Source organism: Schistocerca serialis, chromosome 3 (genome assembly GCF_023864345.2).
Source record: "Schistocerca serialis cubense isolate TAMUIC-IGC-003099 chromosome 3, iqSchSeri2.2, whole genome shotgun sequence".
NCBI lineage: Eukaryota > Metazoa > Arthropoda > Insecta > Orthoptera > Acrididae > Schistocerca > Schistocerca serialis.
The window spans coordinates 996,704,140-996,729,946 of NC_064640.1; the positions used below are offsets into that span (position 1 = coordinate 996,704,140).

Consider the following 25,807-nt stretch of genomic DNA (forward strand, 5'->3'; position numbering starts at 1 on the left):
GTTTTCAAATTTTACTCTTCTATCTGTCAGACACTTTATATCACTGGGTGATGTGATCAAAAATTTTTGTTGTAGCATTGTGCAGCCCTTTCTGTGCTAAAGCCAACCTTAATGAGGTGTACTGAATATCATTTTTTCTTCTGGCAAAGTAATTATATACATCATTATTCCTTTTTAACTGCTGTGGATTATTTACAACAATGAGGGAATAAAGATACTGTGAAGCAGTAACCAGAATGCCCAACTCCTTAAAGATATGTCTATAAGATTATCATGGGTGAGCCACACATATTATTCTTACAGCACATTTTTGAGCAATGAAGACTTTATTTTTTTAAAGATGAGTTACCCTGAACATTATCCCGTATGACATTAATGAAAGAAGATATGAAAAATATGTCAACTTACTGATTTGTCTCTCCCCATGATTTGCAATGATTCTAAGTGCAACTGTGGCTGAACTAAATTGTTTTAGGAGCTCCAAAATGAGCTTTTTCCAGTTAAAGTTCTCAGTGATATGAACACCTAAGAATTATGAAGTTTTCATCCTATTTATTATTTCCTCAGCATGTGTTACACTTATGATTGGTGTAGTACCCACAGACATGCAGAACTGAATATGTTGTTGTTGTGTCCTTTTTTAAAAAAAGGGCAACATCATCAGTAGAAAACCAGTCAATGATTCTTTTAAGAGCATTGTTTACCATTTCCTCTGTTTCTGTGTATATGCTTGGAATGATTAGAGCATTCATGTCATCTGCAAAAAGAACTAGTTCTGCTTGTTGTATATTAGATGGAAGATTGTTTTCATGTCTGAAGAACCATAGTGGGCTTACGATTGAGCCTTGGGGAACCCCAAACACAATCTCTCTCCAGTCAGAATTACTCCCTGGGCTACATTTGCTGAAGTACCAAGTACAACTTTCTGCATTCTCTTGGTTAGATATGATATTATCCATTGGTTGGATATACCATCAATCCCATGAAACTTCAATTTATCTAGGAGAATACTGTAATTCATACAGTGAAATGTCTTAGACAGGTCACAAAATATACTGACTGACACTATTTTGTTACTTAATGCTTGTAAAATTTGGTGAGTGAACATCTAAATGGCATTCTCAGTAAGGCAACTCTTCTGAAACACAGACACTGAGGATATTGTAGTTGCTAAGGTGAGATAATGTTCTAGAACAAATCACCTTCTAAAAAATTTTCGAAAGTGATGTCAACAGTGAAACAGCTTAGTAGTTATTGACATATCATTATCACCATTCTTAAAGAGGGGTTTAACAATGGCATATTTCAGTCTCTCTGGAAAACTATGTTAAGTTACTGATGCATTACATATTTCAGATAAGACTGGGCTTAATGTATGGTAACAAATCTTCATTACTCTGTTATAAACACTGTCAAATGCACATGAGCTACTATTTTGAAGGAATATATAATTTTCTTAATTTCAGAAGGAGACATCGGTGATTTACCCATATGACTGAATTTTATGTGAGTTACTTTTTCAACAAGTGGCTATGATTTTTCTCTTTAACTGTTTGTCCCTAGAATTCCTACTGTATTTAAGAAATGATTATTAAATATATTTGATATCTATGACTCATCATTTATAGTTCAGTCCAAATACTCACTTAATCCTGTAAGTATCTACACAAGGCAAATTTGGATGTTACTTCTATACAGTAGCATTAAAACTTCTCGCAGAGCACTCTTTCTTCACAAATGAATGCTTCCTCAACCCATGATTCTCAAATAGGAAAAATAATTTAAGGTGCTTGCTTGTATAAAGTGCATTAAAAGAGAAGCAAGTTGGATACTGTAAAATGGAAACCATAAAAGGATGATAATTTCACTGCCTGCAGGATAAGGCACAGTGCCTATATGAGCACTGAGCTCCCAAACTTTCTGCCAGAGGGACATGTTGGTGCATCTGTGTAATGACAGAGTGTGCCACATGCAAGCACTGTCTACTGCACTCAGTTGTGCTGGAAACCATGCAATGGGGGCTTCAAAAGAATAACAAAGTGTGTAGTGTGTTTCCTGACAACAGAAGGTGTGCGGGGAATGGAAATTCATCAAAGAATGGCACAATTTACAGGAAGCACTGTGGTGTCACCGCCAGACACCACACTTTCTAGGTGGTAGCCTTTAAATCGGCCGCGGTCCGGTAGTATACGTCGGACCCGCGTGTCGCCTCTATCAGTGATTGCTGACCGAGCGCCGCCACACGACAGGTATAGAGAGATGTCCTAGCACTTGCCCCAGTTGTACAGCCGACTTTGCTAGCAATGGTTCACTGACAAATTACGTTCTCATTTGCCGAGACAATAGTTATGATAGCCTTCAGCTACGTCATTTGCTACGACCTAGCAAGGCGCCATTATCATTTGCTATTTATCTTGTGATGCATGTACCGTCAGACCAATGTTCACCAATTATGGATTAAAGTTAAGTATTCCAGAAGCTACACACTTTTTTTACTAGACTCAACTCCTTTAACTGTTCCAGACCTCACGCCAGCCTGCGTGACCTTAAACGGGTGCCTTTCGGCTATCTCATAGTGGCTTGGCTGTCTTGCCAAGTCACAACAAGCACTATATGTCTTTTGCAAAAGTCAAAGCATGCGCAAGTGATTGAGGGAAGGGCAGATGTTGGCTGATGATGCATGGTCTGGAATGCCACAGTGCATTAGTGATATCATTGTACAGTAGGTGGAAGTCCTCATTATTTGAGACTGGTGAGTCATAGTAGCAGCCATTGCTGCAGATGAAGGGTTGATTCTTCAACCAGCAAAGGAAGCACACTGAATGGGACTCTACTGAACATGTTGACATCACTTTGAAGCCAAGTCAAAATGACAGTCTACAGTGATAGTATGCAGGGTCGCTGTAAGCAAAAATGTACTACCCCACTTTCCTCTTCCTTCAAAGCCTCCATTTCTCGGTATTCAGCATTACTAAAAGCTGTTAACAGTCAACGCATTTGCATGCACATTCTGTCATCACGTGGGTATGCACCCATGTCCCTGTAGTGGCAAGTTAGTGACCTCGGTGCTCTTATAGGGACCACACCTTCTTCCACAGGAAATGAAATTACAAACCTTTTAGCAGTTTTCCTTTTCCAGCCTCCAGCTCTTTTCTTTTTGAATGCACCTTCATATTTTTTCAAGTTATTTTAAAACTTTTCCAGTGGGCTAAATACACTTAATGACATTAATTGCCATACTTTTTTGATTTTCCTGTCCCAGTTTCATATTTGAAGAATACTGTGTTTGTTTATATCCTTCATAGATTATATTAATTGTAGAGAGTCTTTAAAAGTACTAACTGTAATAAAATTGAAAAAAGTTGTTAAGAGAAGATATATTCAAGAAATGGCATTCAGTATTTCATTCATTTTCGAACGACGTCTGCCCCTGGTAGCTGAGTGGTCAGCGCAATGGAATGTCATACCTAACGGCCCGGGTTTGATTCCTGGCTGGGTTGGAGATTTTCTCCACTCAGAGACTGGATGTTGTGTTGTCCTTATCATCATCATTTCATCCCCATCGACCCACAAGTCGCTGAAGTGGCGTCAACTCAAAAGACTTGCACCGGGCGAATGGTCTACCCACCGGGAGGCCCTAGCCACACGGCATTTCCATTTCCATTGTCAAATGATGTTAATGTTTTTTCCTAACAGTAACTTCATAGGCAATTCACTTTCATTTGACTGAATAATACTAAAAGTTTGCCTTAACTACACACTTCAGAGCAAAATAACTGTGAAATGTTTTAATTATTGCAACCATTGTTACAAGGTGTTCATTTGACATTCATCTTTGTAATTCCATGAAATAAATTTTTGTCTTATTTGTAATTCTTTAAGAACCTGGGTGGCTTTCTTTGGGGTGGAAGGCACGACATGCCTAAATGCACACACTCTCAGGCAACTGAAACCACACTGCCATGGCAGTTGCCTGAGACTGCAGTCGCGTGTGTGAGTTGTGTTTGCGAGCGTGCATATATATAATGTGTGTGTGTGTGTGTGTGTGTGTGTGTGTGTGTGTGTGTGAGAGAGAGTTGTGTTTGCGAGCGTGCATAATGTGTGTGTGTGTGTGTGTGTCTGTGTGTGTGTGTGTGTGTGTGTGTGTGTGTGTGTGTGTGTGTGTACACACACACATGATGTAACATGCATGCAATATCTCATTTACGAATCTTGTTTCCTATATATCTGTAAAGCAGTGACATTTATTTTGTGTATCTCTTGTCCTATAATATGTCAATAAGTGTTTTGAACTAATAGTGTACGTTATGATTGAGATGTCTTCTTTATCTACTTTCAGTTCAAAATTTACAGATGCCCAACTGGATAAAATTTTTGGCAACTATTTAGTAACTGCAAAAATGAAAACTGTCAATTCAGCTCTGGGCATCTAGTGTCATGACGACATGTAGATTTCATGACACATTTTCTCTGAGCACAATACTGGATAGAGAGAGTACAGTACTGCTGAAATGATTGGTGCTATAAAAGTGACTGCAAAGCTTAATATACACTTGCAAAACACAGTGTCAGTTATACCCCTGTGATAGGAATTACATAAACAAAACATCTGTGGTAGAGCAGTTATTGCCCACATACTACAAAATAGATTAATGTAGGAAAGAATCTTGAGTAGTGTAAAGGGTGTAACATGTGCATTATTAATCAAAAAAAAGTTTAATGATATCAAAAAGTAAAATTTTGATGGCTGAAGAGTCATTAATTTGAATGCAGTCCGATTCTGCCAGCTGTATGTCATCTGGTGAGTGTCCATCAGAGTACCTCAAACTGCTGCCTAATGGAAAAAACCCCCATGTGCACTCCATAAGTACTCTGCTAACTGAGTAGCTGCTTTCTTTGTATAATGAATACCTGACCTACCAAGGGGAGTCCCAGAATTCCCCAACTAATAACGCAGCTCCAGAAATCTGCAGCCAAGACTGTCACAGAGTTGATGACGCCTTTGGTCAAGACCCTCCACTTGGCTCCAAACCAACGGATCTAGATTAACTCTGGAAACAATGCTGCAAATTGCGAGCTCTGCTTACACCCCTTGCACAAGGCCAAAAGCCTTCACTACTTTTGCGAGCCACCTATATGAACTGAGGATGGCCTCAGAACCCAAGTGACAGGCATTGTTGGTGCTGACAGTGAGCCACGACTTGCAGATGACTACACCCTGCACACATTGGCTCCCTGTGTCAAGCAATGTGTGTGTGTTAACATCAGCCAGTAATCCTGCTGTGAGCACAGATCCACCATTTGGGCACACTAGGAGGTGCCTCAACAGACCGCCTCCACCTCTCAGATGAGGCACCCCACCAGACATACCAAGTGCACATTACCTTTCTTTCTGGCCGTGAATGCCATTAACTTATGGGGCTCCATAATGCACCTAATGCTGGAGCTCCTGATAATTACTGAACTCCTGCCCCCATGTGCCAGCTCAGACCCTGCTGAAAGAGTGGTGACCCGTCCACTCATAGGGTGAATAGGTGAGGCAATACAGCTAGTCTCCACATTGGCTCCCTGTGTAAAGCAATGTGAGTGTGTTAACATCAGCCAGTAATCCTGCTGTGAGCACAGATCCACCATTTGGGTACACTAGGAGGTGTCTCAACAGCAGTGGGCAAAACAAGTGATACCTGATGTGTCCCATGTGACACACCAGATTCTCTTTCACATTTTGAAGCAGCAGTCAGAAGATAACTGACCATAGCCAAAAGCACATTCACCTGTTCACTAACTGCAGCAAGCTCCTTCAGTGTGCTCACAGCATGGACACATCCTACTCATCCTGGTATTACTAACATAAGAATTTATTATTAATGTACACAATAAAACCCTAAGATGAAGACTTATTGGACCCCCATGTAATTACTTCCCAATCTGTAGATGACTGATAGTTTCGCTCACTGACCTCTGATACTGACACCCTTTGTTCCTCATTTTGTTTCCTGTTTGTGAGATGTGACTTGAACCATATCGCAGAACTGCCAGTAATACCATAGCACTCTCATTGTTGGGGCATTATTAGATGTAGGCAAGTTTTGAACTACAATGTGCGGTTTTCATTTTAATGTAGATCCAATTGTTTGTATGTTGGAAATCAACACCCAGAGTATAATTAAATCAGAAATAAGATGATGTTAATCAAGATTCAAAGGTTATGAGATGCAATTCAAATTTCACCTATATGTTAACTATTGTTCAAAAATTTTTCCACAATGACATCACAATGCTGACATAACCAACTTACATTATGAAATGTAAATTATAATGATGGTGAAACCCAATACTGTCCCGTGCACAACAGTATGTGTCTGTGGCATACTATATGGCATCCTCAATTTTTCATTCTTGGTTCCCTTCTGTTCATGATCTATACAGGATGATCAGAATGAGTCTGAATAGCTAATAAGGATGTCACATGATAGGTTTGCACTGAGAAACAATTGTTAAGAAAAACATTCAAAATGTTGCACCATTCATGATGGAGAAACCCAATACTGACCCTTGCACAACAGTATGTGTCTGTGGCATACTATATGGCATCCTCAATTTTTCATTCTTGGTTCCCTTCTGTTCATGATCTATACAGGATGATCAGAATGAGTCTGAAAAGCTGACGTTAGCCAATAAGGCTGTTTTGAGCAAAAATTCAAGCAACCTACCAGAGATGGTCACCAAACATGTTCTTTATTTGGTTTCCTAGAATTGAACAAGAGGGTGATACAAAAATTGTACGTGGGATGATAGTAGGGATTGAACCTCAGCCAAAGACTGAGCCAGTCTTGTTTGATATCATCTACAGTATGAGAATAGCTGACACTAATTGTATCTGGTGGGCCACTTGCATTTGGGTGCACAATGATCTGAGTCAATGCTAATTATCTCAGAAGCTGTGCAATTTATCAAATTTTTTTCTTAACAATTATTTCTCAGCACAACCCACTCTGCAATACCCTTACAAGTTTTTAGACTGTTTCTGACCATCCTGTATAAGTGATGTGCCAGTAGCAATAAGAGGCTTTTCCTCCATTTATTTATTTATTTATTTTTGTCACAGAGAGAGTCCAGCTTGGAAATACCATAAGCTAATAGCTGAACTTATTTATATCTGATTCACTGCAAAAATATACATTAATAATCACAACAATGAATATTTCCTGTCATTACAAAGAAATATAGTAATATGAGATTAATGGTCACATGATAAAGGAATCTACAAACATAATAATCTTTGGCATCCACCTGGGTTACAAGTATAAGAAATCAGCACATTGATAAGATCAATATGAAATTGAGTCCAGCCAGCTTTCTATTTAGACCTATCTGCCATACTGCCTTATATTGCCCATTAAGACTCCCTGTTTCTTTCAGGATAATATACAAAAGTGATGAAAGAAAGAGAAGCAAAATACTGATTTGACAAAAGCTAACCATGAGAATTTTTGATTATAGCCAATACCTAAACATTGTATATTTGTCTTTTTGGAATATTTATGCCACATAATGCGAATGTGACTGATATTTCATAGAAGCAGATCAACAAATATTAATGTCCCACAAAATATTTGCCTTCTTATCTGTACTTTGGAATGGAGATCTGTAGTCTGGTGAATAGGTAGATTGCAAGTTACTGCTCAATGAATGCTACAACTCTGCAATTTCCCTTAATGAATTAAGGCTCATATTGGATGGGTCTTTGAAAAGGACAGATTTAATTTTCTTCCCCACCCCTGCCCCATCTGAGTTGGTCATCCCTTTATAGTGGTCACATCAGTGAGATTATACTAAACTCTGATCATTCTGCCTCCCTTCATGGATTCTGGTACTGCAGATCCCTTTTAGTATTGATAGAAATAATTTACCAGTAGAATGAGTGTTCATTCTTAAGAAGAATCTAAGATTTTTTTTCAACTTACCAGTAAACCATGATACTTTAAAGAATCAAACAGCCATGCATAAAACACCATCAAACATCTGATTAGTGTACAAATGAGTTAATGTGTTAAATATTTGACATTAATCATGAAAGTGAGAAAAAGTTTGAAATTTTGCTTAAAATTTGTTGGAAGCTGCTAAGTGCTCTCATTATGAAACACAGTATATAGGGTGGGTAACTTGCACTCCATTTTAATTACAAGCTAGATTTTCAAACATCTCAATGTTTATGGCATCATATCTTCTGAACTGTGTGTGTACAAGGATATAACAATTGCTGGTAGGTTCAGTGACATATGCAGATCCTGTCTGCAAAGTGTGTTGTAGATGGAGTTGGTAGTAAAGTAGTAGTACATTAAAACATCATGCCTAATGCTGAAGTTTTACTCTACCATATTAAGCAAAACCTTGTTTCTCACGCATCTAAATTTCTATGAGATCTTATCTCCTGTACTACATGATATAAAATGGTTCAAATGGCTCTGAGCACTATGGGACTTAACTTCTGAGGTCATCAGTCCCCTAGAATTTAGAACAACATAAACCTAACTAACCTAAGGACATCACACACATCCATGCCTGATGCAGGATTCAAACCTGCAACCATAGTGGTTGCGCATTTCCAGACTGTAGTGCCTAGAACCGCTCGGCCACCCAGGCCGCCTACGTGACATAAAATGAAATAATTTTGCAGGTACATACAATGGTACATGCAGATACTGTTTGCAAACTGTGTCATAAATAGAATTGGTAGTAAAGAAGTAATAAATTAAGATGTCACATCAGATGCTGAAGTTGTACTGCAAAGCAAAAATGTAGTAAGCGGTAAAACATTTTTCCATTCCTCATTCTGTGGGGGTGGGGGCTGTCAGTGACAAAATGTTTTGTAAAAGTTTGAAATTATGTGTAATGGTTGTTGGAAGTCACTGAGTGCTCTCATTCTCAAATACTGGATAAATAAAGTCTGTGTATTTGCACACTGTCAGTTACACTTCCTCAAGATAAACACACAGTTTCTAACAGTAATATTTCTCTCACTGTCTCAAACAATACTCTACCTCTTAATGAGTAGATTATGAGAGCATTTTATCATTCAACAATTACACAAAATACTGAAAATCAAATTTGTGTTGACTCTGGGAGCCATTAGATATGCAACCTTGGACTGGGTTCCAGGATAGTTGCTTATTAATATAGACTGACAGAGCGAAATGTAAGGTGTTCTGAGCAATGATGTTTTCAGAGAGGACAATATGTTCAAGTGATTGAATGAAGATGAGCAATGAGAATTACTACCTGACATCACATCCACTGGCAAGAAAATATACTATCTTATAAGGTATATTATGACATCATTAACAAATAATCAAATTAACATGTTGTGGGAGAATATGCGTAGTAGAAACTACATTAATTTGATTAAAAAGTACTTTTAATGTCTAGCATATACTGTATTTTGTTCAGGCATAATTTTTATTATAGTTTTTTTAGTTGTTCAGTTTGATTTCTTAATGGAGGACAGATCAGTGATAAGCTTTAAGATGAAGTAATAAGCTACAGTTACCTTGAAGTCATAAAAATGCAACTTCACTGACAGAATATTATGTAAAAAACAAATACAAGAGCAAAGGAAAAACAAATGAGCACGATATTGTTATGTGAACATCTGAAATGAAAACTGTAACTGCCTACATATCTCACCGTTATTTGGATAAGTAACAATGGAATGACTATCTCCTCAAATATTTTAGAGAACTAGGAGGCAACTCAAATGACGGTAGCAGGTGTACTGCTTCAGTTGTCAACTACAACTGAAATACAATCAACTGTGTTATCAGCCTGACTCTTTCCTCACTGAGAAACACCATTGTCAACAGCCTGTAACAGCAGCTCTGTCATTCTCTACGGGAAATCCCAACAACAAAAAATTACAACTGAGTAGTTTATATTATACAGGGTGATACTTCCAAATATTTTAAAACCTCTTTAAGTGATGTAGATGATGCTGAGACAAGTAATTTAATATAAGACACACATGGTCATAAATGTCTGGAAAAACCCCAAAAGTGTATGGCAAATGTTGGACATGGAACATCACCAGATGATGTACCTCACAGCACATGCAGTGGTGGAGCCTACTGGTTGGTCGTACCTGATCATTGAAACCTGAGTCAGGTAGTCACATTGATATGGCTAAAGGCTTATGTGCATCACTTTTGCGTGTCAGACTTAGGGTTTGAGTCTTGTGTCTGGCAGGTAGTGTTTTTTTGCATTTCATTAGACAATTGTGGCGATATTTACCTGTCTTGTGGTCTCCGCTGGTTAATTTCAAAGTACAGTACAACAAAAACCTACCATATTGCTTCACAATTAGATAAGTATAAGCATCTACACTGCACCACGACCAGTAAATGAGCTATAGGCATAAAATGTGTATTAATTATTTGTCTCAGTTGCATGTACATGAGCCGCCCGGTGTGGCCATGCGGTTCTAGGCGCTTCAGTTTGGAACCGCGTGACCGCTACGGTCGCAGGTTCGAATCCTGCCTCAGGCATGGATGTTTGTGATGTCCTTAGGTTAGTTAGGTTTAAGTAGTTCTAAGTTCTAGGGGACTCATGACCTCAGAAGTTAAGTCCCATATTAACACAAATCACTCTGTATATAATGGAAACAAATTTTAAATTACTTTAATGGTAATACAATCGAAGTCATATGAAATTACATTATATCTGGTTCCTCCCCGGCCCCCACCCCCACCCTCTCTCTCTCTCTCTCTCTCTCTCTCTCTCTCTCTCTCTCTCTCTCTCTCTCTCTCTCTCATATACATAAATTAAATGGTGGTTCTGCAAATTTAAGATAAAATTGGTAAATGGTGATGATGTGATGTTCTAACATTTAATACAGCCATCAGTTTTTCAAAGTAGCTTCGTGTGCATTTTCCTGATCATGCATGGTTTTCAATCAACACCTAGGCCCCATATTACATATTCATCAAGAAGATTATTCAAATTTGCTCTGTAATACACACCAAATATTATTTTACCCCTTCTGAGGCAATCAATGTAAATAATACCTTTTGAAATAAAATAAAAATTATAACATTTTCAGCACTCTAAATTTTTTTAGTGCAGGGCTGTCAGCTTCCATCCACTGTATAGAGAGTTATTTTATTTATGGTATGAGGTACAGGACTCATATCTCATTCATCATAACAAATCACCTTACAAAATTAATTAGATTATTTAAGAAAAAGAGCCAAAATTTGCTGCTAAATTTGATTTTGATCAAGCTTTTTACAAATTTAGCACTTATTTTGTGCAAATATTTCTCACAGTCAAATATGCATGTATAATGTACCATTCCCTTCATTATGTTATGACTAGAGCATCAGATATTTCAAACCCTTTCAATCACTGACTATCCAATATCAATTCCTGCACTTGTAAATTTTCCATAGTAATCAGTAATAACAATTCCTTTTGCACCTAGAAACATTGGCAATAACGTTCCTGTGGCTGAAATTGGCTTCATCTTTGTTGGTGTGGGCCTAGTATCTTCCATCACATTTGGATGCTCTTTCATTTCTAGTAGAATTACATCTAACAAAGTAAAAATTTATTGTATTTGTTATTGCTCAGAATATCAAAAATGCAGAACACATTTGACATGAATTGGTATGTCAGTCAGTTATTCATGTAAAATATTTCAATCTCCAATCAGCCATCACCTCTTTGTGTACTTCATGTTAGTTCCTTTGGCGGTTGCAGTTTTGGATCATCTGACACATGTATCACCTTAAAGTGAATTATAACCCTCTCTAATGTCAACCACCCATTCTCAACTGCTGGTTTTTAAGGAGCTTGTTCCTTCATTTTCATCACCTACTTTGGATGAATTTTCATGAGAAAATGCCATTCAAAACATGGATTTTTTTTTAATCATTTGAGTGAAACATACAGCTCCATTACTTTAATAAATGAATAAACAAATCTATTCTCCACTTTAAGTTACCTCTTGAGTTATGTTATTACACTATGTACTGGCATGCCCAAAAATAAAATTTCATTGACATGAACACCATCAGCAAAATAGTGATTTTAATAGTACAAGTCAACTAAAGTGTGTGGTATCGATACAGTTTTACTATGGCTTAATTGTAACCCAGAATGTAGAATTTGTTGCTCTTGTGTATTAATTCACAGGCATCAAAGTGAAGATGGAGGGAAATTGGAAATTACAGTCATTAAATCTGTTCTGCGTTACTTGTAAAAGGTCTGCTGTTCCATGTACAACATGTGCCAGAGACAGTACGAAATGTTTGACCTACAAGTTACGAGTATAATAATACTTACAACTATTTCCATATCATATATTCTAATTACAAAGCAGTTTCTATTGAAGGTATCCTTACCTTGATTGTCATTCTGCCCGTCATAACCATAATCTTCTGTATCACCTATTTCTAACTGAACTCTACTATGACTTCCTAATTCTTCATCTTTTTCTGATCTGAAACCGAAGATTTTTTAAAATCTTAATAAATACATAGCTTTACAATGCACTACAGTAATTTAAAAAATCGTAACAGGAAGTAATAAATAGGAGTATACTAGAATCAGAAATAAGCTCCATAAAGTCACTTCAGACTTGCTAATAGGTCCTATGATGGTGCCTCTGAACTCATTGTCTACATATAATCACAGACTCAGTTCCCCAGTCTATGACATTGCCCATTTAAATGAAAACTCATCACTTGACTTTGTTGTCCAGTACAAGTGGATTGAGCCACTGCAGAAAGGAGAACAAGTACACCAGTACATAAGTCAAACCGAGTACTCGCAGCATTGCCACTATATAAGCAAATCTTAGGCATGTCGATTATTACACAAAGTGTTCATTTTACTTGAAGACATTGAAATATTTCAAAAACTACACACCAGATAAAAAAATTCATTATTTCAATTTGTTTGTTTCAAAGGGGGACAGACATCCACTCATGCATGGGTGGTGAGGGACAACTTTGAAATATTCAATGGGAATCCATACTTTATATTGCAGATTATAATTCTGTGGAAAAATCTATGAATGTTTTGTCTGAAGCATTTTCTTCATTTTGTCACAGATGGCGCTGAAATCAGAGGAATAGAAATGGGTAATTTATGACATGCTACTCAATGGACCGTGAATAGCCAATGCTACATGGGAATCCATGCTGTAGGGTAGGACTGGCCAGTATTTCATAACTTCTAATTGGAAACCCCGTTCACAATGTTGTATTCCTCCAACATATCGAACAGGGGACTATTCAATGCACCACTATGGCCATGTATTGAACTACGATGTATCATAACAGGCAGTACAATGCAACCAGAGCTCATGCATCAAGCAGATATAGAACAGATAGCAGCTCTAAACATTACCATATTTGCAGTATTTATTGCCTGCACATCTACCTATCATTTGGAGAAAAGATGTGCAAGTGGATGATGAATATTGCAACCACAGAAGCAAAATCTGAAATGATCCTGATTTACAGAGACTGTAGCAGAAATGTTGAGGCTGCTGTTACCTTCTATACTGATCATTTTTGAGAGAACGTTCACTCTCATTTGTTATTTTACAAGGTTGTGAATGCCTTTATGTCTTATGGCAGTGTGCAGACTGGGAAAAGGAAATGAAGCAAACATGCTACAGGAGAAGCTAATGGAATTGCTGTACTAGCAGCAGTGCACCACACCTCATGGAAAAGCACCTGGCAGTTACACCATGATTCTGTCATGTCTGTGGGTAGTACTGTCACAATAACTGTGTCATCATAAGTATCATCCATACCATGTGTCGCTGCATCACCAACTTCATGGTCCTGATCTCTACAGCCAGATAGTGTTTTGTGAATGGGCATGTCAAGAAATGCAAATGACACTCACATTATTTACCAAGGTACTATTTTCCAATAAGTCTACATTCACAAACCATAGTAACATTAATCAGCATAACATGCATTACTGGAGTGCAGTGAATCCCCACTGGTTATGGCAAACTAACCATCAATGTCCTTGGTCAGTTAATGTATGGTGTGGCATCATGGGGAACAAACTCATCCATCCACATTTTATCAACAGCACATTGAATGGTTGCAAATATTAAACATTTTTGGAACAGGAACTATTGGTATTAGTGCAGGATGTTGCCCTGGACATTCAACAACATATATGGTTTCAGCATGATGGCTGCCCTGTGCATTATACACACATCAAAAAAAGTTTTGCATCACATCAGTTCCGAGAGTACTGGAACCTGTACAGAAAATTGGAATAGAGATCAACATCATCATCATTTCCGCCCTTTTTATTGCTCATGAAAACCACACTTTGCATGTTGTACCACCATGCAGCGAGACCATCAGAAATGGTGGTCCAGATTGCTGTACACACCGATACCTCTAATACCCAGTAGCATGTCCTCTTTCATTGATGCAAGCCTATATTCATCATGGTATACTATCCACAAGCTCATCATACCACTGTTGGTCCAGATTGTCCCACTCCTCAACGGCGATTCAGCATAGATCCCTCAGAGTGATTGGTGGGTTACGTCGTCCATAAACAGCCCTTTTCAATCTATCCCAGGCATGTTCAACAGGGTTCATGTCTGGAGAACATGCTGGCCACTCTAGTCAAGTGATGTTGTTATCCAGAAGAAAGTCATTCACAAGATGTGCGTGATGGGGGTACAAATTGACATCCATGAAGAAGAATGCCTCACCAATATGCTGACGATATGATTGCACTATCAGTTGGAGGATGGCATTCACGTATCGTACAGCCGTTACAACACCTTCCATGACCACCAGCGGCATACGTCGGGCCCACATAATGCCATCCCAAAACAGCGGAGAACCTCCACCTTGCTGCACTTGCTGGACGATGTGTCAAGTCACTCAGCCAGACTGGGCTGCCTCCACATGTCTCCCACAATTTTTTGGTTGAAGGCATATGCAACACTCATCGGTGAAGAGAACGTGATGCCAATCCTGAGAGGTCCATCAACATGTTGTTGGACCCATCTGTACTGTGCTGCATGGTGTTGTGGTTGTAAAGATGGACATCACCATGAATATTGGGAGTGAAGTTGCGCATCATGCAGCCTATTGCGCACAGTTTGAGTCGTAACACGATGTCCTGCAGGTGCACGAAAAGCATTATTCAACATGATGGCATTGTTGTCCGGTAGCGGTCATCCACTACAGTAGTAGCCCTTGGGCGGCCTGAGCGAGGCATGTCACAACAGTTCTTGTCTCTCTGTATCTTCTCCATGTCTGAACAACAATGCTTTGGTTCACTTCGAGACACCTGGACACTTCCCTTGTTGAGAGCCCTTGCTGCAGATATGATCAAACTGCAGCATTGACCATCTAGGCATAGTGGAATTACAGACAATACGAGCTGTGTACCTCCTTTCTGGTGGAATGACTGGAACTGATCAGCTGTCGGATCCCCTCTGTCTAATACACCCTGCTCATACATCGTTGTTAACATCTTTGGGAGGGTTTAGTGACATCTCTGAACAGTCAAAGGGACTGTGTCTGTGATACAATATCCACAGTCAACGTATATCTTCAGGAGTTCCGGGAACCGGGGTGATGCAAAATGTTTTTTTGACTTGTGTACAATTGAAGCACGTGAGGTATTGAAATGTGTTTACACTGGTTGGTGGATTGGCAGTTGTGGCGCTATTAATTGGCCCACAAGGTCACCAAGTTTGATATCACCAGATTTCTTTCTGTGGGGATATTTAAAAGATAAGGTGTACCAGCAAGTGCCAACAGGCTATGAAGATATGGTTGATCACATCAGAAATGCCTGTGCTGACATTCCCACAGATATTCTTCTGTCCTCTGTACAGTCATTTGAAAACTGGATTACTAAGTGTACTGAAGTTGGCCGTATGATGTTTGAACACTTACTCTAATTGGGAAAGTAGAGTAGCATTTGCCTCGAGCCACTGCCACAGTGGTGCATCGGGTAGATCCCTGTTCAATATGTCAGAGAAATACAATATTGTGAATGGGGTTTCCAATTAGAAATTATGAAGTACTAGCCTGTCCTACCCTTGCAGCATGGAGGTGCAATCCCAAAAACCATTGGATATTCAAGGGCCACTGAGCAGCATGTCATAAATTATGATTGTGTACCCATTTCTATTCCTCCGATTACAGTGCAACCTGTGGCAAAACAAAGAAAATGCTTCACATAAAATGTATCCAGATTCTGGCATAGAATCATAGTCTGCAACAAAAAAAATGGGGGTTGCCATTGGAGATTTCAAAGTTGCCCCCCACTGCCTATGCATGGGATGGGGTAGGGTGTCGAGTGTGGTAATCACTGGATATCCCCCTCTAAGACAAACAAATTGGAATTATAACTTTCTTTGATCTGATGTGTAATTTTCAAAATATTTCAATGTGTTCAATTAAAATGAATGCGTGTGTGTGTGTGTGTGTGTAGGGGGGGGGGTGGGGGGGGGTGGCGCACACGTGCACGCATGCGCTTGTGTCGTATAAAGGATTTTACCATAAGAGCATGCAAAAATTTAACAGGACATAGAGGACGCTCCACTGAACGATTTCAGGTAGGGAACCTGGGGACAGAGAAGCCAGCTTAATGAGATAATGGGAATAAAATCATATAACTGTATATTTTTTATTTACGTTACTTACAGCTAACTGCAAAGACCATTACTGACACAGTGAACATACCATTTGAACTGTATATTACAAAATGTGCTGAACTGATGGCTATCAACCTCAATGCAAGCATGACATCAGTGAACAAGATTCTGATGCACCCTGACAAATATCCCTGGTGTGTTTTGAGTCACATCACAGGCAGCTACAATTCCGCCAACTAGTTCCATCTGTGTATCCACTGGGATCCCATTCACAAGTGACTTTAGACATGCCCATGGAGTACTACCTCCCCTTCCGATCCAGCAACCAGGAAATACAGCACTGAAATTGTTGCTAACATCCACACTAAAGTGAAGCAGTGGACCATCATGTTGAATCCACATCCTCTCACCAACAGCCAAGTGTACATTCTCCAACAACATGAACCTTTGCATGAACCTCAAGTACACATTGCCATTTAGATGGCCAGGTAGAAAGGTATGGCAAAATGAGAATGTCACCTACAGTGCCAGCCCAGATATTCACAGCAAAATGTACTTGATGGCATGACTCAACAACAGCATGAGACTTTTCCTCATCCTAAGCATAGCTATTCCTTCTATGTGAAATACCATCACGATCAGATGAGGCCCCATCAGTAAATAGCACGATTTGGAGAAAATCTGGTTGATCAATTGATCATTGGAGCAACTACTGACACAATGTGATCCTTGGTTCGAAGTGTCACATGTATTGCACGGAATTGTTGGGGGTGATGTGGGTGTAATTGTTGTTCGTCAAGTACTGGCCACATACTAGTGCATACAGTGCCCATTTTTAGTACATGTAGTGGGGTCCCCTGCAACACATTCCAGCACCACCTCTTCAAAATCAGGTGGGCGAGTGGTCCTCATGTTGCCAGGTACCTGTTTCTTATTTCCAATGAACCAGTCTCCTGCATTCATCAATCAAGAGAAATAAACACTTGTCATGACGGATGATGCCTGTTAGTAAATTGTTCCCTGTATAGCCTCTCAGCAGAGAGAGCATTCAACATATTTCCCCATACACAAAGTGCATGTCAGTGATTTCTGCAAAGCTATACTGGTACTTCCCCATCATATTTTAGTGTACGTGTCTGAATAACATTGAGTAATGAATACATCTGTCATTGATTTGTAGCACATTCTGCCATGAGTCAATGTAAATACAATGCTATAGAGCCACCTTATGGACAAGTAAAGTAAACAAAACATGCGTCATGACTTCCTAGTAATCAGACTCATTGTCCATATTTCCTTGCAGGAAATAAAGAATGTATATATAAATAAACCGCACAGTATGCATATACTTGTACGCATGTTAGTTGTAAATAAGGTGAAAAATAGTAATGCTAGACAAAGCGGTACACAAGTTTACTTCCATATCTCCTTAAGCTGGCTTGTTTGACCCCAGGTACTCTACCTCAAAATTGTTCAGTGAAGCATTCTCTATGTCCTGTTACATTTTTGCACTCTATTTATGTATGTCTATGGATAAAACCATTTTGAAGACTGCTGTAAATTTATTTTAATTTTTAATCTCTATATAAAGAATGTCCAATAATTATGATGACACAAACACACACTTTAAACACATTATTAAGTCTGTGATGGCAGTACAAGAGAACAGGACATGACGATGAAGGGTATTCTCCAAATTGTGGTTAATTACTAAAATAAAGCTGCATGCATTTTAGTTGCAGTAACATAAGAGTGAAATCGCTCGGTATCCTGTTTTTGTTCGCTGGAGCACATATGTTTTCTGATAGTGGAGGTGGAATAAACAAGAATGCAACCATTTTGATTGCACGGGATGAACTTTGTACATTTTTCATCCACGGCACGGTCTAAAGCAAGGAACTCTTTCCATACATCACTCTTTCCCTCATGGAACATGTTGCAATTGTACACAATGCAGCACATTTTTGTTTTAGACCCTCCACAAATCCCACAAAACTCTCACTATTAGCGACCGTCTGAATCTGACAGTCAGTCATTTTCACCCTGTCAGTGCTGCTCAATAACAGAAAGATCATACACTAAACATCAGTATTAAGTCATGATTAGCTTTGACTTCCTACATGCTTCAGGAAGGGGGAATGATTCAACAAGTAAGAAGCAACTGCAGTGCTACCATTCCAGACTCATCAAACTTGCAGAATTGTAGTGAAAAGGAAGGTAATCAGTATAAGACTGACATAACAGTAATGTTTCTAATGTCTGCAAACCTCAACAATTAGGCTCATAATTGCCGTATTTCTGATCTCTAGAATACACAAATGAAGTTCACTGTTATGAAAATAAAAAGGTACAACAGATTTTGCCATAAAATTTCCATTTCTTCTTTAGAACTGAGCTCTATATATTTTAATCTAACATGGCATACATGTTCTTTCAAACAAAGAGGACAAATTAGTACATGTTTTATATTAGAACATGTACGCTGTTTACCCTATAATAGACAGATACTGAGGAGATATGTGGGGTCTAGGAGCACATGAGAAAAACAAAACAAAAACAGAGCCACAAAAGTGGGGCTGCAAAGAGGATGACATAGGTGGGGCCGCAAAGAGGAAGACAAAGGCGGGCTGCAAAGAGGAAGATGGGGGGTGCAAAGAGGGTGAGGGGTGTGAAGAGGATGGTGGGTGGGGGAGGGGTGGGGGGGGGGGGGGGCATGGGGGAACAAAAAGGAATGATGGTTGTCCACTAGAAGCATGGTGTGGGCACTGGAAACTGATCTTCTGAACTCTAGTCAAATTCACTTGTGGGACCTCTGTGTGCCTGCAGAAAATTTCTGTAGTTTTACTGAATGTATTCCTGAAGTAGCGAGATACTTGGGGATACGGAGTGTACATACTGCAGGAATCTACCAGCGCCAGGTCTCTCTCCATACACTGCAAGGAATCAACAGATACAACAATTTCCTAACACAGGTTATTTTTTTATTTATCATGTGCTTCAAACAGATGTGATGTTCAGGTTTAGAGATGCAAATAATCAGATATTCTTACTGAGTGTGTATTTAGCAGATTTAAACAAAATGTTTAGCATGGCATCTTCAGACAGTCCATAAGTAAAAATTATCAATATACCATTTAGCATGGCATTTCTGTGATTATACAAACATTCTTTCTAGAATAAGGAAACAATGGCAGCAGCAGAAGCAACAGCAGAAGTTGTAGTGGTAGAAGAAGAGGAAGACAAAGAAGGGGGAAAATCAACAGTAACTAATATATAAATTAAATAGTGAATATGAACAAAATTCAGAACAGGTGATATTAATTAAAGTATAGGTAAATTAAGACTTTGTGCACAAAGGACTATAAATAAATTTAGAATCTGTAGATATAAGACTACTAGCAAACTCAGCGATGCTTTGCTGATGCTAAATATGTATATCCAAATGTGATGCATGTGAACAGGTTTTCAACAATATTAAGGCCAAACACCGTGAATTACCAGACTTTGAACATGGAACAGTAGTTGGAGCTAGACGCATAGGATATTCCATTTCAGAAATTGTTAGAGAGTTCAGTGTTCTGAGATCCACAGTATCACGAGTGTGTTAAGAATACCAAATTTCAGGCAATACCTCTCATCACAGACAATGAAGTGGCTGACGACCTTCACTTAACAACCAAGAGCAGCAGCACATGTGCAGAGTTTTCAGTGCTAACAGGCAATCAACACTGTGTTAAATAACTACAGAAATACATCTAGAATGTACCACAAATGTATCTGTTACATGAGTGTGGTGAAATTTGGCATTAATGGGCAATGGTAGCAGATGACCAATGTGAGTGCCTTTTCTAATAGCATTATATGGCCTGCAGCATGTCTCCTGGGCTTGTGGCCATATTGGTTGGATCCTAGATGACTGGAAAATGTGGCCTGGTAAGATGAGTCCTGATTTCAGTTGGTAAGAGCTGATGGTAGGGTTTGAGTGTGGCACAGACCCCATGAAGCCATGCACCCAAGTTGTCAACAAGGCACTATGCAAGCTGTTTGTGGCTCCAAAATAGTGTGTGCTGTGTTTACATATAATAAACTGGGTCCTCTGGTCCTACCAAACAAATCACTGGTAATGTTTGGCTACTTGGAGACCATTTGCAGCCATTCATGGATGCAATGTTCCCGAACAATGATGGAATTTTTATGGCTGACAATGCACCATGTCACTGGGCCACAATTGTTCACAATTGGTTTGAAGAGCATTCTGGACAATTTGAGACAACGATTTGGCCACCCAGGTTGAGAGATCAATTCATGCACAAAATTCTGCACCAACAACACTTTCACAATTATGGATGGCTACAGAGGCAGCATGTCCAAATATTAATGTAGTGGACTTCCAACGACTTGTTGGGTCCATGCCATGTTGACTTGCTGCACCATGCCAGGCCAAATGAGGTCCGACATAACATTAGCAAGTATCCCATCACTTTTGTAATGTTAGTGTAGCAATATAGGTATAGATTAAGAAACTATGAAGTTATCATAAAGTGCATACCCAACTAGATCAGAATGTCACCATATTTAATAACAAAAAGAAACATGAATACACATTTTACCTCTCATAGTTGTAAAATTACAGTTTCACTTTCAGTACACAAAAACGGAGCTCCAAATGGCCTGCCTGCACATGAGCTGCATCTTTGTATAATGCTCCATTGTCATCATAATTGTATAGATGTGGTGAAGACTAATGCAAAATACCATTGGCAGCATTAAAACATGCACCAGTATACAAATGGCACTATACTGAATGCATGAGAGGGGGAAATGAATGAGACATCGTAATATGTTTATGGACCTGAAGTCAGTTTTTCAAACCAACTGAAGGATGTATAAGAGGCACAGCAGCACATTCATGGACATGGAGCCACCAGCAGTGTCCATGCATGTGCAGTGATAGTACAGAGAGATGGAAAGGCGTAATGTAAAGCTATTTTTCATCATATAAATTATTCCTAAGAAGAGCATTTCTTCATCTGTTCTAATACAAATGTTTTTAGAAGAAACAAAAGTTTAATTTTCTTCAAAATATTATTACATAAAATTAAAACTGAAAATCTGAGAAGAGATGATTTTCTTATGATTAACTCAGTCACTTGTGAAATATTTAAACACTGTATGTGCTGTCCTGAAGTCTGTAACTTGCAAGTACAGCAGAGTCCCGCTAATCCGAACTGCGGTAATCTGAACATTTGGTTAATCTGAACATCAGAAATGTTAGTCTAAGTATGGAAAACTGTGCGGTAAACTGCTGTACATAGACACTATTTTAATTTACACAGCTCAGCAAACATGTATTAGAAAAATTGGGATGAAAACATTAGGTTTAAGTAATGCATAAAAATCAAAGAAAAGCTGTCAAACTTACTAAAATACAGTGGACATTTTATCTCTCCTTTTTGGATGACAAAAACTCAATCATTGTTTTCTGGCATAATGAAGACAGTCTGTTATATGACACATAGTTGCGCCATCACCTCATAAACATCAAATCAGCAGGTGTAGCAGTGGACTGTTGTTCCAAATAACATAGCATGAGGTGAAGGGCTTCTGCTGCGTCATTGTGTGGCACCAGCTCTCCTTTGCCGCTTTTAGGCTCATTGTCACTTCCGTCATAGCAGTCCACTTCTTCCTGGTGTTGAGTCACAGCAGCAACTAATTCAGTGTCAGTAAGGTTCTCAACACATGCCCCATCCGCTGCCATCCACTCATCTACATCTTCTTCACTAGCTTCTTCACCTACAGGGATTGTCTGTATCATTTGTAATACATTTTCCTCTTCATTTTCAACTAGGTTGTCCTGAAATTCAAGAGATGTCCACAGTTTTCTCCATGATTTTCTCAGCGTATTTTCTGAAATATTCTGCCATGCCTCAGTGGCCCAATAAACAACATCCTTCACATTGGTCTTTTTTATTTTGTCCAGTAAAGGAATGTTATCATCTTGGATCAGCATTTTTAAAAATGTTTTCTGTAAATCAGTTCTAATGTTTGCAGTATGCCCTGGTCCACTGGCTGTAGAAGTGGTGTAACATTTGGCTGCAATAACTTTGCCACAATTTCACCATCACATAATTCCTCAGTGCTGGGGTGAGATGGTGCATTATAAAATGGTTGAAATTGCTCTGAGCACTATGGGACTTAACATCTGAGGTCAGCAGTCCCCTAGAACTTAGAACTACTTAAACCTAACTAACCTAAGGACATCACACACATCCATGCCTGAGGCAAGATTCGAACCTGGGACCATAGCGGCCGCACGATTCCAGACTGAAGCACCTAGAACCACTCGGCCTCACCGGCTGGCGGCATGTTATCAATCAAAAGGATTGCATGGGGAGACAAATGAGTTTCCTTAGAAAACTGTCAAACAGAGGGAACAACCTGGATATGAAACCATTCTTTGAACATCTTACCATCCCTCCTTGCTTTTTTCTGGTTGTGATAATAAACAGGCAGAGACTTCATGTTGCAGTTTTTAAATGCTCTGGGCCTAACAAATTTGCCAATCAGAATTAAAGGCAGCTTGTGATTACCAGCAGTGTTGTTGCTTGCTAATAAAGTCACATGATCTTTGCACATTTTAAGGTCAGGAACATAGTCTTCTGCTTTTGATGCTAGGCTTTTTGTTGGCAATGCCCTAAAATTAAGGCCAGTCTCGTCAGCATTATAAATTTGTTGGGGAGAAAAGTTTCCCTCTCTTATCATTTTTTCAAACTCACCCAAGTATTCCTTTGTTGTATCACAGTCAGAAGAAAGCTTCTCTCCAGTAATTGTTAGCTGACGGACTCCTTCACTTTTTTTGAATCTGTCCAACCAACCCGTACTCGCACTAAAAGACTCATCACCATTCATTAACTTGTTCAGGTAAACAGCTTTCTCCTGAACCATTGCTCCACTCAAAGGAGTGAGTTCCCCTTTCTCTTTCCTGTGTAAACCAAAGGAAAAGAGCTTCATCTACTTTATCGCACTTAGACTGTTTCAAAGGCTGCCAAATTTCGTGTGTTTTTCCTGAAGACATTGCACAGGACTGTTCACACTTCACTCGGTTCTTCTTCCAATGGCAAATGGTTGCTTTACCAACACCCAGTTCTGTTGCTTGTTTAGATACATTCTCATCATTGTCTATCCACTTCAAAGCATTCAGTTTTTCTTTGAGAGTTAAGATTGTATGTTTCCGTTTACTCATGATGAAAAAAAAGTACACCACTACACCTGAACGAATACAATAAAACTGTTACGCATGCCAGCGATCAATAATTAACATAATCAAGCACTTTGCCAGCCACTGGCAGTGCACTGATCTCAGACACTACAAAGGTCTCAACAATGCACAACAACAAGGGAGAGTAAGCCATTGTTCCCCCGCTTGTTCCCATTTGTTACCATGGTGTACCTACTTATCTGCTTGGTATACTTTATTCTACAAACTTGTCACCGTAATTCCAGCTAATCCAAACAAATCGGTACTCCAAACAAGGTCTGCTCCCAATTATTTCGGATTAACGGGACTCTACTGTACTTATTTCTCATTATGTCACATGCCACTCACAAATAATAAAATAGTTACAACTCTTTCATTTTTCAAAAATAAATGTTTGCACTTTGTAGCCACAAAAATCATACTGCACATTGAGTATGGATAATCACCATCGGCTTATCCGAGATAATCAATAACCACCATGTTAATTAATTTTAAAGTTATTCTTTGTACATGAACATTTATGAAGTATCATATTAAGTGAACTATTATTAAAAGGTATAGTAAACAAAAATAGTTCACTTAAATCTCATTTCAGCAAATTTATTAAGTAATAACAAAACCATGGAACATGTACTACCCAAGCAGTTACTGTACCATGATCTTATTTAGATTAGGAAACATCTCAGTTTAAACTTGTGTGACAATAACTTCTCGAGTAGGCTTATGAGGCATTCACCTTTACACTACAATGAATGTCAAATGGATTACAATGGGACAATGAACAGACTCCCACGAACTTGAAAATTTTTAAGTTAAACTACTCTGTGACAATATGAAAATTAAAGTGAAACACACAACTAATTATTAATAAGTAGCAGACATACCAGACAAAACTGTCACAAATAGTTATTTCTGCATAAAAAGATTTCTGACCACAAAACACTGTTCAGCTGTATTCACAGACCTGAACTGCTACGTCTTGCAAAATACTCTATGCTATTCTCGCATAAGCATTAGATTATCTTACATTTCTGTACCATCTCTGTCTCTATCCTGATCCTCTTCACTTGTTCTGCTGTCTACATTTTCATCTCCTCGAGAAGGGGATCCACTGTGAGATTTCTGCTGTTTCTCAGCCTGAAATATATTGAAAATACCCACATTTGAAAATCACTAGATTCTCACAACACTGACAGTCATTATCTACTTTTATTTCCAAATAAATATACATTTGTGATAATTTCTTGCCAGAACACATTTTCAATGCACAGGAGCAATATGAACAACAAAAATGACAACTTTCTACAGCAGCAAAAGAAGTACCATCAATATATTTGATAAGAATGGGAAAATATGAGACAGAAAGCAGAAAGTTAAGGGATAATGATGATGGCACCTGGATTAATGGTTGACACATCATGCAGGATACAACAGGACATTTAAACAGTGGAAAAGATAAGCTACCACTCTAACAACATTTCAAAATGATCTCCTGGTACTACACTATCTTAAAAATAACCACTCTATTTGCACGAAGATGTACAAATGAATTTATTGCCTACACTAAGCACAAATGCAAATTACCATTTAGAATCCATGATCTGTTTATCATAACACAAAGCAAAGTCTTCAAGGAACTGTAAAAATTCCAGGAATACATCAGTAAATAGAAAGAGCAGTTGCAACACACTTTTGTATGATACATCATTATTGCCAATTGCAAAACTGAAGCTTTCTCTACATGCTGCAGTGTGCATTAATACCATTAAAGGAAAAGAATTATCTACATATTCTACAAATGGATTTTTATCTAACTCAGAAAATTACTGCATATAATATTTAAAGCAATTTTTAGTATCAAACTCAAGTAGACTTGGTTGTTATTTATTTTT

General features: G+C 38.6%; 1 protein-coding gene across 5 annotated transcripts in view; it reads right to left on the reverse strand.

Annotated features, from left to right (window-relative positions):
- The window catches only part of LOC126471447 (muscle calcium channel subunit alpha-1-like), an 876,499-nt gene that overhangs the window by 291,779 nt on the left and 558,913 nt on the right, over positions 1-25,807 (reverse strand). For all 5 annotated transcript variants that reach the window (XM_050099633.1, XM_050099629.1, XM_050099632.1 and 2 more), the window contains exons 17-18: positions 24,943-25,052; positions 12,399-12,496 (exon numbers count right to left, since the gene is read on the reverse strand). In XM_050099633.1, coding sequence (XP_049955590.1) covers positions 12,399-12,496; positions 24,943-25,052 — 208 coding nt within the window. The remainder of the gene's footprint in view (positions 1-12,398; positions 12,497-24,942; positions 25,053-25,807) is intronic.